At 45.4% G+C, this 16,416-nt stretch overlaps 1 protein-coding gene across 1 annotated transcript in view; it reads right to left on the reverse strand.

The window, feature by feature from the left end:
* Window positions 1-5,728: 5,728 nt before the first annotated feature.
* The window catches only part of LOC121558446 (complement C1q subcomponent subunit B), a 28,582-nt gene continuing 17,894 nt past the window's right edge, over window positions 5,729-16,416 (reverse strand). Inside the window, exon 5 of the mRNA XM_041871828.2 lies at window positions 5,729-6,610. Within this exon, the coding sequence (XP_041727762.1) occupies window positions 6,437-6,610 (174 nt within the window). The 3' untranslated portion in view covers window positions 5,729-6,436. The remainder of the gene's footprint in view (window positions 6,611-16,416) is intronic.

Consider the following 16,416-nt stretch of genomic DNA (forward strand, 5'->3'; position numbering starts at 1 on the left):
AGCATCTTCACAAGGTCCTTTGCTGTTGTTCTGGGATTGATTTGCACTTTTCGCACCAAAGTACGTTCATCTCTAGGAGACAGAACGCGTCTCCTTCCTGAGCGGTATGAGAGCTGCGTGGTCCCATGGTGTTTATACTTGCGTACTATTGTTTGTACAGATGAACGTGGTACCTTCAGGCGTTTGGAAATTGCTCCTAAGGCTCAACCAGACTTGTGGAGGTCTACAATTTTTTTCCTGAAGTCTTGGCTGATTTCTTTTGATTTTCCCATGATGTCAAGCAAAGAGGCACTGAGTTTGAAGGTAGGCCTTGAAATACATCCACAGGTACTCCTCCAATTGACTCAAATTATGTCAATTAGCCTATCAGAAGCTTTCAAAGCCATGATATCATTTTCTGGAATTTTCCAAGCTGTTTAAAGGCACAGTCAACTTAGTGTATGTAAACTTCTGACCCACTGGAATTGTGATACAGTGAATTATAAGTGAAAGAATCTGTCTGTAAACAATTGTTGGAAAAAGTACTTGTGTCATGCACAAAGTAGATGTCCTAACCGACTTGCCCAAACTATAGTTTTTGGAGTGGTTGAAAAACAAGTTTTTAATGACTCCAACCTAAGTGTATGTAAACCTCCGACTTCAACTGTACCTGGGCATCTCAACCAGCTGCTACAGCATGGTACCAAAACAGATCAATTCTTTATTTAGGGCCAAATCTGAGCTAATTCAAAGATTGTGATTAATCATGATTAACTAATGCCTTTAAACTCTTTAAATATTGTAATTGATTGACAGCCCTATTAACTACTCAATATTATTTGAAGATCGGTCAGAATTTAGCCACAATACATCACGGTATTGATGCTCTGTAGCATTACCAATGTGTGTCAGTTGTCACCAGATGGTTCTGTTGGGTTCTGTTTGTGTGTCAGTTGTCACCACAGGGTTCTGTTGGGTTCTGTTTGTGTGTCAGTTGTCACCACAGGGTTCTGTTGGGTTCTGTTTGTGGTCTGGTGTTCAGTATGACAGCTTTTCATCTAAGACCCTGTCTAGACTTGACAGTTCATACAGCTTTAGTATTCTGATCATGCAAATTCTGAACACATCATGCATCTACACCTACATTTAAATGTGTTTACCGTGCTGAATCCCCTTTTCCAGCGATATATTAAAATGCCAGTATGCATTAATGGTGGAATAGGCTAAATATGATTACGCAACAACAACCTGATGACAGCAGCTTACTACTGTAGCTAACTAACCAGCTAACCAGAAAGCTACACTATACAGTGGGGAAAAAAAGTATTTAGTCAGCCACCAATTGTGCAAGTTCTCCCACTTAAAAAGATGAGAGAGGCCTGTAATTTTCATCATAGGTACATGTCAACTATGACAGACAAGATCAGAAAAAAAAATCCAGAAAATAACATTGTAGGATTTTTTATGAATTTATTTGCAAATTATGGTGGAAAATAAGTATTTGGTCAATAACAAAAGTTTCTCAATACTTTGTTATATACCCCTTGTTGGCAATGACACAGGTCAAATGTTTTCTGTAAGTCTTCACAAGGTTTTCACACACTGTTGCTGGTATTTTGGCCCATTCCTCCATGCAGATCTCCTCTAGAGCAGTGATGTTTTGGGGCTGTCGCTGGGCAACACGGACTTTCAACTCCCTCCAAAGATTTTCTATGGGGTTGAGATCTGGTGACTGGCTAGGCCACTCCAGGACCTTGAAATGCTTCTTACGAAGCCACTCCTTCGTTGCCCGGGAGGTGTGTTTGGGATCATTGTCATGCTAAAAGGCCCAGCCACGTTTCATCTTCAATGCCCTTGCTGATGGAAGGAGGTTTTCACTCAAAATCTCACGATACATGGCCCCATTCATTCTTTCCTTTACACGGATCAGTCGTCCTGGTCCCTTTGCAGAAAAACAGCCCCAAAGCATGAAGTTTCCACCCCCATGCTTCACAGTAGGTATGGTGTTCTTTGGATGCAACTCAGCATTCTTTGTCCTCCAAACACGATGAGTTGAGTTTTTACCAAAAAGTTCTATTTTGGTTTCATCTGACCATATGACATCCTCTTCTGGATCATCCAAATGCACTCTAGCAAACTTCAGACGGGCCTGGACATGTACTGGCTTAAGCAGGGGGACACGTCTGGCAATGCAGGATTTGAGTCCCTGGCGGCGTAGTGTGTTACTGATGGTAGGCTTTGTTACTTTGGTCCCAGCTCTCTGCAGGTCATTCACTAGGTCCCCCGTGTGGTTCTGGGATTTTTGCTCTCCGTTCTTGTGATCATTTTGACCCCACGGGGTGAGATCTTGCGTGGAGCCCCAGATCGAGGGAGATTATCAGTGGTCTTGTATGTCTTCCATTTCCTAATAATTGCTCCCACAGTTGATTTCTTCAAACCAAGCTGCTTACCTATTGCAGATTCAGTCTTCCCCAGCCTGGTGCAGGTCTACAATTTTGTTTCTGGTGTCCTTTGACAGCTCTTTGGTCTTGACCATAGTGGAGTTTGGAGTGTGACTGTTTGAGGTTGTGGACAGGTGTCTTTTATACTGATAACAAGTTCAAACAGGTGCCATTAATACAGGTAACGAGTGGAGGACAGAGGAGCCTCTTAAAGAAGAAGTTACAGGTCTGTGAGAGCCAGAAATCTTGCTTGTTTGTAGGTGACCAAATACTTATTTTCCACCATAATTTGCAAATAAATTCATAAAAAATCCTACAATGTGATTTTCTGGATTTTTTTTTCTCAATTTGTCTGTCATAGTTGACGTGTACCTATGATGAAAATGACAGGCCTCTCTCATCTTTTTAAGTGGGAGAACTTGCACAATTGGTGGCTGACTAAATACTTTTTTTCCCCACTGTATATACAGCAGTATGTGGACACCCCTTCATATTAGTGGATTCTAATAGAGATACACTATATATACAGCAGTATGTGGACACCCCTTCATATTAGTGGATTCTAATAGAGATACACTATATATACAGCAGTATGTGGACACCCCTTCATATTAGTGGATTCTAATAGAGATACACTATATATACAGCAGTATGTGGACACCCCTTCATATTAGTGGATTCTTATAGAGATACACTATATATACAGCAGTATGTGGACACCCCTTCATATTAGTGGATTCTAATAGAGATACACTATATATACAGCAGTATGTGGACACCCCTTCATATTAGTGGATTCTTATAGAGATACACTATATATACAGCAGTATGTGGACACCCCTTCATATTAGTGGATTCTAATAGAGATGCACTATATATACAGCAGTATGAGGACACCCCTTCATATTAGTGGATTCTAATAGAGATACACTATATATACAGCAGTATGAGGACACCCCTTCATATTAGTGGATTCTTATAGAGATACACTATATATACAGCAGTATGTGGACACCCCTTCATATTAGTGGATTCTAATAGAGGTACACTATATATACAGCAGTATGAGGACACCCCTTCATATTAGTGGATTCTTATAGAGATACACTATATATACAGCAGTATGTGGACACCCCCTTCATATTAGTGGATTCTAATAGAGGTACACTATATATACAGCAGTATGAGGACACCCCTTCATATTAGTGGATTCTTATAGAGATACACTATATATACAGCAGTATGTGGACACCCCTTCATATTAGTGGATTCTAATAGAGGTGCACTATATATACAGCAGTATGTGGACACCCCTTCATATTAGTGGATTCTAATAGAGATACACTATATATACAGCAGTATGAGGACACCCCTTCATATTAGTGGATTCTTATAGAGATACACTATATATACAGCAGTATGAGGACACCCCTTCATATTAGTGGATTCTAATAGAGATACACTATATATACAGCAGTATGTGGACACCCCTTCATATTAGTGGATTCTAATAGAGATACACTATATATACAGCAGTATGTGGACACCCCTTCATATTAGTGGATTCTAATAGAGATACACTATATATACAGCAGTATGTGGACACCCCTTCATATTAGTGGATTCTAATAGAGATACACTATATATACAGCAGTATGAGGACACCCCTTCATATTAGTGGATTCTAATAGAGATACACTATATATCCAGCAGTATGTGGACACCCCTTCATATTAGTGGATTCTAATAGAGATACACTATATATACAGCAGTATGTGGACACCCCTTCATATTAGTGGATTCTAATAGAGATACACTATATATACAGCAGTATGTGGACACCCCTTCATATTAGTGGATTCTAATAGAGATGCACTATATATACAGCAGTATGGGGACACCCCTTCATATTAGTGGATTCTAATAGAGATACACTATATATACAGCAGTATGTGGACACCCCTTCATATTAGTGGATTCAACACTCACTACCGAGTTCCAAACTGCCTCTGGAAGCAATGTCAGCACAAGAACTGTTCGTCGGGAGCTTCATGAAATGGGTTTCCATGGCCGAGCAGCCGCACACAAGCCTAAGATCACCATGCGCAATGCCAAGCGTCGGCTGGAGTGGTGTAAAGCTCACCGCCATTGGACTCTGGAGCAGTGGAAACATGTTCTCTGGAGTGATGAATCACGCTTCACCATCTGGCAGTCCAACGGACAAATCTGGGTTTGGCGGATGCCAGGAGAATCTTAACGCTACAGCATACAATGAAATTCTAGACGATTCTGTGCTTCCAACTTTGTGGCAACAGTTTCCTGTTTCAGCATGACTATGCCCCCGTGCACAAAGCGAGGTCCATACAGAAATGGTTTGTCGAGATCGGTGGGGAAGAACTTGACTGGCCTGCACAGAGCCCTGACCTCAACCCCATCGAACACCTTTGGGATGAATTGGAACGCCGACTGCGAGCCAGGCCTAATCGCCCAACATCAGCGCCCGACCTCACTAATGCTCTTGTGGCTGAATGGAAGCAAGTCCCCGCAGCAATGTTCCAACATCTAGTGGAAAGCCTTCCCAGAAGAGTGGAGGCTGTTATAGCAGCAAAGGGGGACCAACTCCATATTAATGCCCATGATTTTGGAATGAGATGTTCGACTAGCAGATGTCCACATACTTTTGGTCATGTAGTGTAGCTAGCAACGCTAAAGGGATTACAAACGGGTTAGCATAACTCTAGCCAAACAAAAAATAGTTTTCTAAATAAGCTAGCTAGCTAGCTAGCTAGCATTTATGAAAGCAGCAAACACGTTCCTCACACGCTAGGAACGCATTTCCTACAACGTTATAATGAAAAGGTGCCTCTCGCTCCCAAAACACACGTTTTCTGAAGACTTGTGGGAGGAGTGCTGATGGCGTCGCCCACTGTATGTGCTTTCGGTAGCCTGACTGCATCCAGACTGAGGAGAAATCCGCACACAATGCATCCCTGACCACCACCTGATGTGGCCAGCACAGAAGGCTGCTGAGGGGAGGACGGCTCATAATAATGGCTGGAACGGACTGAATGGAATGGTATCAAACACATGGAAACCATTCTTTCTGTTACTATGAGACCATCCCCCCCCCGGCCATCTGTGGTGGTCAGACAGATCTGAACACAATCTGACCATAATGACCCCTCTGTGCGTCTAGACCCGTCTTTTCAAAGCGATCCTCGTATTCTGATAGCAGAAGTCACATGTAAGTTTACAGTGTAGACAGCCTCAACGTCTTCCACAAACAATGTATGCTGTTGATAAAAAAAAACTGTTAACAAATCACTTTATTGATTGAAAACTCATTTCCAAAATGGTATATTTTAGTTTTGGTAAGCAGCTCAGCAGATACAATACATGATTGATTATTTGATATTTATTCCTTATTTTACCTGGTGAGTTGACTGAGAATACATTCTCATTTACAACAACGACCTGGGGAAATTGATTGATTGATTGATAGATGAGCTGTCTCAGCTAGCAGCAGCAGTATAGACAGGGAGGCAGAAACAGATAAAGAGATGGTTGGTTGTTCTGCAGATGCTTCTAGAACAGAATGATGTGGCTATGATATGTATTTTATGTGGTGTGGAAGAGCAGGAAGCTGGTTTCAGCAGGTGTGATCTGGTTTAATCTCTTGTGGACAGATTATGCGTGTAAATGGCGACAATCTGTCCAGGCTCACGTAGAATTATGTGATTAGGAGCAGCAGTAGTTTCTGGTTTGAGGTTTTCATCATTCATTATTTGAAATAATCAGGATTGTTCGAAAGCGGTGTTTAAACTGGGGCTGAGATTTCAAACCTGTGTGCGGATGATAAATGGTTTCCGCTAGATACCACACCTACAAAGTTAAAATTGAAGTAAAACAGGAAGTGACAAACTTTGGCGAAAATGTTACTTCTGGGTAACCGAGATTAGATCTGGTTAAATCTGTTTTGAGCAGATTCAATGTGGTTCTGTGTGGTTTCATGTGGTTCAATGAGTTGGGAAGAGCAGAAGGCCGGTGAAGGTGTTGTCAGCTCGATCGTCTTTAGTGATGACAGCGTTGTTTTCAGTGGGCTGTAGAGACACCTCCTCCCCCTCCTTCAGCTCCAGCACCACTGACCCAGACGTCACCAGGAAACCACTCGACGAATCACAGAACTCCACCTTCACAACAACAAGAACAACAATCTTTATCACAAGAAAGGCCTTTTTCCCTTTATTCAGATCACAACCTCTCACTTTCAGTTATTTGAAAAGGAAATAATCTCCCAAATATCACTTTTTCTAAAACAAGCCATAGAAAGTTGGTTGCAATTTCAATTTAATCCTCCAGAAATGACAGAACAAATAATGCAAAAAATATTGGGGTTAAACTCAAATATACTCATTGATAAATGAATCAAAAATTGATTTGTGGTCCTCTGTAGCTCAGCTGGTAGAGCACGGCGCTTGTAACGCTAGGGTAGTGGGTTCGATCCCCGGGACCACCTATACACAAAAATGTATGCACACATGAATGTAAGTCGCTTTGGATAAAAGCGTCTGCTAAATGGCATATTATTATTATTTAAAAAACATACAAAATAACAAAAAATGTTTAAAAAATGTATAATCTTGGTAAACGATATCATCGGTAGGATGAGACCAAAATGGAGCTCTTTGGCATCAACTCAACTCGCCGTGTTTGGAGGAGGAGGAATGCTGCCTATGACCCCAAGAACACCACCCCCACTGTCAAACATGGAGGTGGAAACATTATGCTTTGGGGGTGTTTTTCTGCTAAGGGGACAGGACAACTTCACCGCATCAAAGGGACGATGGACGGGGCCATGTACCGTCAGATCTTGGGTGAGAACCTACTTCCCTCAGCCAGGGCATTGAAAATGGGTCGTGGATGGTTATTCCAGCATGACAATGACCCAAAACACACGGCCAAGGCAACAAAGGAGTGGCTCAAGAAGAAGCACATTAAGGTCCTGGAGTGGCCTAGCCAGTCTCCAGACCTTAATCCCATAGAAAATCTGTGGAGGGAGCTGAAGGTTCGAGTTGCCAAACGTCAGCCTCGAAACCTTAATGACTTGGAGAAGATCTGCAAAGAGGAGTGGGACAAAATCCCTCCTGAGATGTGTGCAAACCTGGTGGCCAACTACAAGAAACGTCTGACCTCTGTGATTGCCAACAAGGGTTTTGCCACCAAGTACTTAGTCATGTTTTGCAGAGGGGTCAAATACTTATTTCCCTCATTAAAATGCAAATCAATTTATAACATTTTTGACATGTGTTTTTCTGGATTTTTGTTGTTGTTATTCTGTCTCTCACTATTCAAATAAACCTACCATTAAAATTATAGACTGATCATTTCTTTGTCAGTGGGCAAATGTACAAAATCAGCAGGGGATCAAATACTTTTTTCCCTCACTGTATATAAAAAAAAGAAATCTTAATCATAACTTTGTACTATGACCAACCTTGGGACTTTGAATGGGATTTGAACTCAGAACCTCTTGGGCACCAGCAACCTGAAATGTCCTGCTACAGTACAGCTAAATCCCCAGGTCTGTGAACGTGAAACAGATATGGCCACAGACCTATTGGCAAGAATGCATTTCGATAAAAGCTGCCCAGAATCAAGTAAACAATTGTCCAATTATCACCAACAACTTCAAACTAGCAGTGCTCAAAGACACTTGATGCAGAGTATACATGCGTTCTTCTGAGATTTGAACTTGCAACCTCTTGGTTGTGTGCATCAATGTTCCTGCAGTGCCACCAGGTTCAGACTTACACACTCTAACAGTAAGGGTATGGTTAGGGTACAGTTCAAAAAGGTCAAAGGGTACAATTCACAGTTACACATATTAACTCACGTGGTACAGTTCGGTGCCTTGTAGGTATAATGGGACATTTGTCCAATGTTTTGAATATAAGGTACGATCATCACTGATGTACTGGGTGTTTGATGGTTATGCCAATGGAAAAATAGACAACCTCTTTCGACGCGGTCTGTTCTGCGAACTTTGTAAGATAATGTGTCAGTAATGAGCTGCACTGTGAAGAGATTGTTGTGCATTTTACAGAAACTGAATGGCAACTTGTTGCTGTGAATTTGTAATTTGTTAACTGGAAACTACTTGTCAGTAAGTTACCTACAGGTCACTACCAGTAACCTCTGTTTCCCCGTCACTACCAGTAACCTCTGTTTCCCCGTCACTACCAGTAACCTCTGTTTCCCCGTCACTACCAGTAACCTCTGTTTCCCCGTCACTACCAGTAACCTCTGTTTCCCCGTCACTACCAGTAACCTCTGTTTCCCCGTCACTACCAGTAACCTCTGTTTCCCCGTCACTACCAGTAACCTCTGTTTCCCCGTCACTACCAGTAACCTCTGTTTCCCCGTCACTACCAGTAACCTACTGTGCCTTCAATGATTCTTCTGTTGACATGCACGTCACTTGCTGATTGGCAGCATACTGTAAAAGCAGCAGCATATCAGAAGATTGCAGGTGTGGCTTATTGGAGGTGTGGCTTATTGGAGGTGTGGCTTATTGGAGGTGTGGCTTTCAGCTAGCTCTTTTTGGTGTCCCATAAGAGGGAATGTCATCCCAGTTAATCTGGTCTGTTCATAAACATTAACTATGTACAAGGTCAGTTCTGCAGCCTTGTGGAAGGCTGACATATATACATGTATATATTCCCCACTGTATAGACATGTGATACCAAAGAACCATAAAGTCTTTCATTTATATCTAGTCACCATGTATTTGTAATACTCCCTTTCCTACCAGTCCATCATGTCAGTACTTGTGATGGATTAGTTGCAACATTTTACAATAACCCATTTGTAACTAGTTGACAGTAAATTATTGAAAATTAAACCAACTTCCTGTGAACCAGCTGCCATTAAGCTAATGGAAGATGCACTGTAACCTCTTAACAGTGCAGCTCTTGATTGTCACATGTTCTGACAAAGATTGCAGAACTGACAATGTCAAAATGGGTGCTCAACCTTCATCCACATAACAATAAAAACCACTTAAACTGGTACAACATTTCCACTGACGGTTGGCACAAATACTCCACCAGCACATTGCCCCCACCTACATTTCAAAGTGCAGTAATGATTGTACCAGTTGCAAACCGTAGTCTGGCGGTTTTATGGCGGTTTTGGAGCAGTGGCTTCTTCCTTGCTGAGCGGCCTTTCAGGTTATGTCGATATAGGACTCGTTTTACTGTGGATATAGATACTTTTGTACCCTTTTCCTCCAGCATCTTCACAAGGTCCTTTGCTGTTGTTCTGGGATTGTTTTGCACTTTTCGCACCAAAGTATGTTCATTTCTAGGAGACAGAACGCGTCTCCTTCCTGAGCGGTATGATGGCTGCGTGGTCCCATGGTGTTTATACTTGCGTACTATTGTTTGTACAGATGAACGTGGTACCTTCAGGCGTTTGGAAATTGCTCCCAAGGATGAACCAGACTTGTGGAGGTCTACAATTTTTTTCCTGAAGTCTTGGCTGATTTCTTTTGATTTTCCCATGATGTCAAGCAAAGAGGCACTGAATTTGAAGGTAGGCCTTGAAATACATCCACAGGTACTCTTCCAATTGACTCAAATGATGTCAATTAGCCTATCAGAAGCTTCTAAAGCCATGACAACATTTTCTGGAATTTTCCAAGCTGTTTAAAGGCACAGTCAACTTAGTGTATGTAAACTTCTGACCCACTGGAATTGTGATACAGTGAATTATAAGTGAAAGAATCTGTCTGTAAACAATTGTTGGAAAAATTTTGTGTCATGCACAAAGTAGATGTCCTAACCGACTTGCCCAAAACTATAGCTGGTTAACAAGAAATTTGTGGAGTGGTTGAAAAACAAGTTTTAATGACTCCAACCTAAGTGTATGTAAACTTCAGAGTTCAACATTAGATATATAGCGAAACACTAATACAGTATCCTATTATTAGAAATGTACCGTATAATGACTAAAATTAACCACAAAATGAACAGCAATGGCTAACAGTGTAGTTTTCATGTTATCACATGTTGAACCACATGATTTCACATGTGTAATGTGAAATTTCACATGTGAAATCATGTGAAAATGTGTTTTTGGAACACTTCATGTAACATTTCGCATATGCAGCCGAGCTTGTATCTGGACCGGTAAAAAGAGTGCCATAGTGACGCCATAGTTATGCTGCTATATCGTGGAGAGAGGAAATAGCTGCATGTAACTCGGCAGCTAAGAAGAACATGTTTAGCAGATGTTATTGCGGGTGTAGCGAAATGCTGAGGCATGAAATGCAAAAGTTTGAGCAGTTTTGTATAAAACATGACATTTGTAGGAAATCGCGCTTAGAGGAGCGTGGGGTAAGTTGAGCCAACCTTGTTTCTAGGAAGCAAAACACAAAAATAATAATTTGACCAAATATTAGGAGACTTCATGGAGTCTGTGAAGGAAGAAACCACATGGAAAAAGTGGTAAGCATGTTAGGTCCAAAAAAAAAGATTTTCACCAAAGTCAAATGACTTTATTATGTTGGAGATTTCATGATGCTTGTTCTATACATCAGTTGGGGTCTCTATAAGCGTCAATATGATGTTGTAAACCTAGCACGAAAGTGCATCCTTTTAGCTGTGTGGGCTAATATAGTCCAAATGTTTCCCTTGGGGTAAGTTGAGCCAATGGTTGAGCCAATGGCAAGTTGAGCAAATTGAAGTGTTTTCTTACCAGGTGTAATGCAAGGCGTTGCTATGAGGTAACACCAGGGACTATGTTAAAAGTGTTTGTTAGGTGTTAAGCCTGTGTTAAAAATGATGAAAAGACAAAAAGTGATTGTGATTGTGTTTGGGAAATAAAGATAGACATGGTTTTAAAAGGTAGTGGTAATATTTCATTCAGTACAGAATTTTGTAGGCGGCTCAACTTACCCTGTCCCTCAGCTCAACTTACCCTGTCCCTCAGCTCAACTTACCCTGTCCCTCAGCTCAACTTACCCTGTCCCTCAGCTCAACTTACCCTGTCCCTCAGCTCAACTTATCCTGTCCCTCAGCTCAACTTACCCTGTCCCTCAGCTCAACTTACCCTGTCCCTCAGCTCAACTTATCCTGTCCCTCAGCTCAACTTACCCTGTCCCTCAGCTCAACTTACCCTGTCCCTCAGCTCAACTTACCCTGTCCCACAGCTCAACTTACCCTGTCCCTCAGCTCAACTTACCCTGTCCCTCAGCTCAACTTACCCTGTCCCTCAGCTCAACTTACCCTGTCCCTCAGCTCAACTTACCCTGTCCCTCAGCTCAACTTACCCTGTCCCTCAGCTCAACTTATCCTGTCCCTCAGCTCAACTTATCCTGTCCCTCAGCTCAACTTACCCTGTCCCTCAGCTCAACTTACCCTGTCCCTCAGCTCAACTTACCCTGTCCCTCAGCTCAACTTACCCTGTCCCTCAGCTCAACTTACCCTGTCCCACAGCTCAACTTACCCTGTCCCTCAGCTCAACTTACCCTGTCCCTCAGCTCAACTTACCCTGTCCCTCAGCTCAACTTACCCTGTCCCTCAGCTTAACTTACCCTGTCCCTCAGCTCAACTTACCCTGTCCCTCAGCTCAACTTACCCTGTCCCTCAGCTTAACTTACCCTGTCCCTCAGCTCAACTTACCCTGTCCCTCAGCTCAACTACCCTGTCCCTCAGCTCAACTTACCCTGTCCCTCAGCTCAACTACCCTGTCCCTCAGCTCAACTTACCCTGTCCCTCAGCTCAACTTACCCTGTCCCTCAGCTCAACTTTACCCTGTCCCTCAGCTCAACTTACCCTGTCCCTCAGCTCAACTTACCCTGTCCCTCAGCTCAACTTACCCTGTCCCTCAGCTCAACTTACCCTGTCCCTCAGCTCAACTTACCCTGTCCCTCAGCTCAACTTACCCTGTCCCTCAGCTCAACTTACCCTGTCCCTCAGCTCAACTTACCCTGTCCCACAGCTCAACTTACCCTGTCCCTCAGCTCAACTCACCCTGTCCCTCAGCTCAACTTACCCTGTCCCTCAGCTCAACTTACCCTGTCCCTCAGCTCAACTTACCCTGTCCCTCAGCTCAACTTACCCTGTCCCTCAGCTCAACTTACCCTGTCCCTCAGCTCAACTTACCCTGTCCCTCAGCTCAACTTACCCTGTCCCTCAGCTCAACTTACCCTGTCCCTCAGCTCAACTTACCCTGTCCCTCAGCTCAACTTACCCTGTCCCTCAGCTCAACTTACCCTGTCCCTCAGCTCAACTTACCCTGTCCCTCAGCTCAACTTACCCTGTCCCTCAGCTCAACTTACCCTGTCCCTCAGCTCAACTTACCCTGTCCCTCAGCTCAACTTACCCTGTCCCTCAGCTCAACTTACCCTGTCCCTCAGCTCAACTTACCCTGTCCCTCAGCTCAACTTACCCTGTCCCTCAGCTCAACTTACCCTGTCCCTCAGCTCAACTTACCCTGTCCCTCAGCTCAACTTACCCTGTCCCTCAGCTCAACTTACCCTGTCCCTCAGCTCAACTTACCCTGTCCCTCAGCTCAACTTACCCTGTCCCTCAGCTCAACTTACCCTGTCCCTCAGCTCAACTTACCCTGTCCCTCAGCTCAACTTACCCTGTCCCTCAGCTCAACTTACCCTGTCCCTCAGCTCAACTTACCCTGTCCCTCAGCTCAACTTACCCTGTCCCTCAGCTCAACTTACCCTGTCCCTCAGCTCAACTTACCCTGTCCCTCAGCTCAACTTACCCTGTCCCTCAGCTCAACACCCTGTCCCTCAGCTCAACTTACCCTGTCCCTCAGCTCAACTTACCCTGTCCCTCAGCTCAACTTACCCTGTCCCTCAGCTCAACTTACCCTGTCCCTCAGCTCAACTTACCCTGTCCCTCAGCTCAACTTACCCTGTCCCTCAGCTCAACTTACCCTGTCCCTCAGCTCAACTTACCCTGTCCCACAGCTCAACTTACCCTGTCCCTCAGCTCAACTTACCCTGTCCCTCAGCTCAACTTACCCTGTCCCTCAGCTCAACTTACCCTGTCCCTCAGCTCAACTTACCCTGTCCCTCAGCTCAACTACCCTGTCCCTCAGCTCAACTTACCCTGTCCCTCAGCTCAACTTACCCTGTCCCTCAGCTCAACTTACCCTGTCCCTCAGCTCAACTTACCCTGTCCCTCAGCTCAACTTACCCTGTCCCTCAGCTCAACTTACCCTGTCCCTCAGCTCAACTTACCCTGTCCCTCAGCTCAACTTACCCTGTCCCTCAGCTCAACTTACCCTGTCCCTCAGCTCAACTTACCCTGTCCCTCAGCTCAACTTACCCTGTCCCTCAGCTCAACTTACCCTGTCCCTCAGCTCAACTTACCCTGTCCCTCAGCTCAACTTACCCTGTCCCTCAGCTCAACTTACCCTGTCCCTCAGCTCAACTTACCCTGTCCCTCAGCTCAACTTACCCTGTCCCTCAGCTCAACTTACCCTGTCCCTCAGCTCAACTTACCCTGTCCCTCAGCTCAACTACCCTGTCCCTCAGCTCAACTTACCCTGTCCCTCAGCTCAACTTACCCTGTCCCTCAGCTCAACTTACCCTGTCCCTCAGCTCAACTTACCCTGTCCCTCAGCTCAACTTACCCTGTCCCTCAGCTCAACTTACCCTGTCCCTCAGCTCAACTTACCCTGTCCCTCAGCTCAACTTACCCTGTCCCTCAGCTCAACTTACCCTGTCCCTCAGCTCAACTTACCCTGTCCCTCAGCTCAACTTACCCTGTCCCTCAGCTCAACTTACCCTGTCCCTCAGCTCAACTTACCCTGTCCCTCAGCTCAACTTACCCTGTCCCTCAGCTCAACTTACCCTGTCCCTCAGCTCAACTTACCCTGTCCCTCAGCTCAACTTACCCTGTCCCTCAGCTCAACTTACCCTGTCCCTCAGCTCAACTTACCCTGTCCCTCAGCTCAACTTACCCTGTCCCTCAGCTCAACTTACCCTGTCCCTCAGCTCAACTTACCCTGTCCCTCAGCTCAACTTACCCTGTCCCTCAGCTCAACTTACCCTGTCCCTCAGCTCAACTTACCCTGTCCCTCAGCTCAACTTACCCTGTCCCTCAGCTCAACTTACCCTGTCCCTCAGCTCAACTTACCCTGTCCCTCAGCTCAACCTACCCTGTCCCTCAGCTTAACTTACCCTGTCCCTCAGCTCAACTTACCCTGTCCCTCAGCTCAACTTACCCTGTCCCTCAGCTCAACTTACCCTGTCCCTCAGCTCAACTTACCCTGTCCCTCAGCTCAACTTACCCTGTCCCTCAGCTCAACTTACCCTGTCCCTCAGCTCAACTTACCCTGTCCCTCAGCTCAACTTACCCTGTCCCTCAGCTCAACTTACCCTGTCCCTCAGCTCAACTTACCCTGTCCCTCAGCTCAACTTACCCTGTCCTCAGCTCAACTTACCCTGTCCCTCAGCTCAACTTACCCTGTCCCTCAGCTCAACTTACCCTGTCCCTCAGCTCAACTACCCTGTCCCTCAGCTCAACTTACCCTGTCCCTCAGCTCAACTTACCCTGTCCCTCAGCTCAACTTACCCTGTCCCTCAGCTCAACTTACCCTGTCCCTCAGCTCAACTTACCCTGTCCCTCAGCTCAACTTACCCTGTCCCTCAGCTCAACTTACCCTGTCCCTCAGCTCACTTACCCTGTCCCTCAGCTCAACTTACCCCTGTCCTCAGCTCAACTTACCCTGTCCCTCAGCTCAACTTACCCTGTCCCTCAGCTCAACTTACCCTGTCCCTCAGCTCAACTTACCCTGTCCCTCAGCTCAACTTACCCTGTCCCTCAGCTCAACTTACCCTGTCCCTCAGCTCAACTTACCCTGTCCCTCAGCTCAACTTACCCTGTCCCTCAGCTCAACTTACCCTGTCCCTCAGCTCAACTTACCCTGTCCCTCAGCTCAACTTACCCTGTCCCTCAGCTCAACTTACCCTGTCCCTCAGCTCAACTTACCCTGTCCCTCAGCTCAACACCCTGTCCCTCAGCTTAACTTACCCTGTCCCTCAGCTCAACTTACCCTGTCCCTCAGCTCAACTTACCCTGTCCCTCAGCTCAACTTACCCTGTCCCTCAGCTCAACTTACCCTGTCCCTCAGCTCAACTTACCCTGTCCCTCAGCTCAACTTACCTGTCCCTCAGCTCAACTTACCCTGTCCCTCAGCTCAACTTACCCTGTCCCTCAGCTCAACTTACCCTGTCCCTCAGCTCAACTTACCCTGTCCCTCAGCTCAACTTACCCTGTCCCTCAGCTCAACTTACCCTGTCCCTCAGCTCAACTTACCCTGTCCCTCAGCTCAACTTACCCTGTCCCTCAGCTCAACTTACCCTGTCCCTCAGCTCAACTTACCCTGTCCCTCAGCTCAACTTACCCTGTCCCTCAGCTCAACCTACCTGTCCCTCAGCTCAACTTACCCTGTCCCTCAGCTCAACTTACCCTGTCCCTCAGCTCAACTTACCCTGTCCCTCAGCTCAACTTACCCTGTCCCTCAGCTCAACTTACCCTGTCCCTCAGCTCAACTTACCCTGTCCCTCAGCTCAACATCCCTGTCCCTCAGCTCAACTTACCCTGTCCCTCAGCTCAACTTACCCTGTCCCTCAGCTCAACTTACCCTGTCCCTCAGCTCAACTTACCCTGTCCCTCAGCTCAACTTACCCTGTCCCTCAGCTCAACTTACCCTGTCCCTCAGCTCAACTTACCCTGTCCCTCAGCTCAACTTACCCTGTCCCTCAGCTCAACTTACCCTGTCCCTCAGCTCAACTTACCCTGTCCCTCAGCTCAACTTACCCTGTCCCTCAGCTCAACTTACCCTGTCCCTCAGCTCAACTTACCCTGTCCCTCAGCTCAACTTACCCTGTCCCTCAGCTCAACTTACCCTGTCCTCAGCTCAACTACCCTGTCCCTCAGCTCAACTTACCCTGTCCCTCAGCTCA

The sequence above is a fragment of the Coregonus clupeaformis genome, unplaced genomic scaffold (assembly GCF_020615455.1).
Source record: "Coregonus clupeaformis isolate EN_2021a unplaced genomic scaffold, ASM2061545v1 scaf0117, whole genome shotgun sequence".
Lineage (NCBI taxonomy): Eukaryota > Metazoa > Chordata > Actinopteri > Salmoniformes > Salmonidae > Coregonus > Coregonus clupeaformis.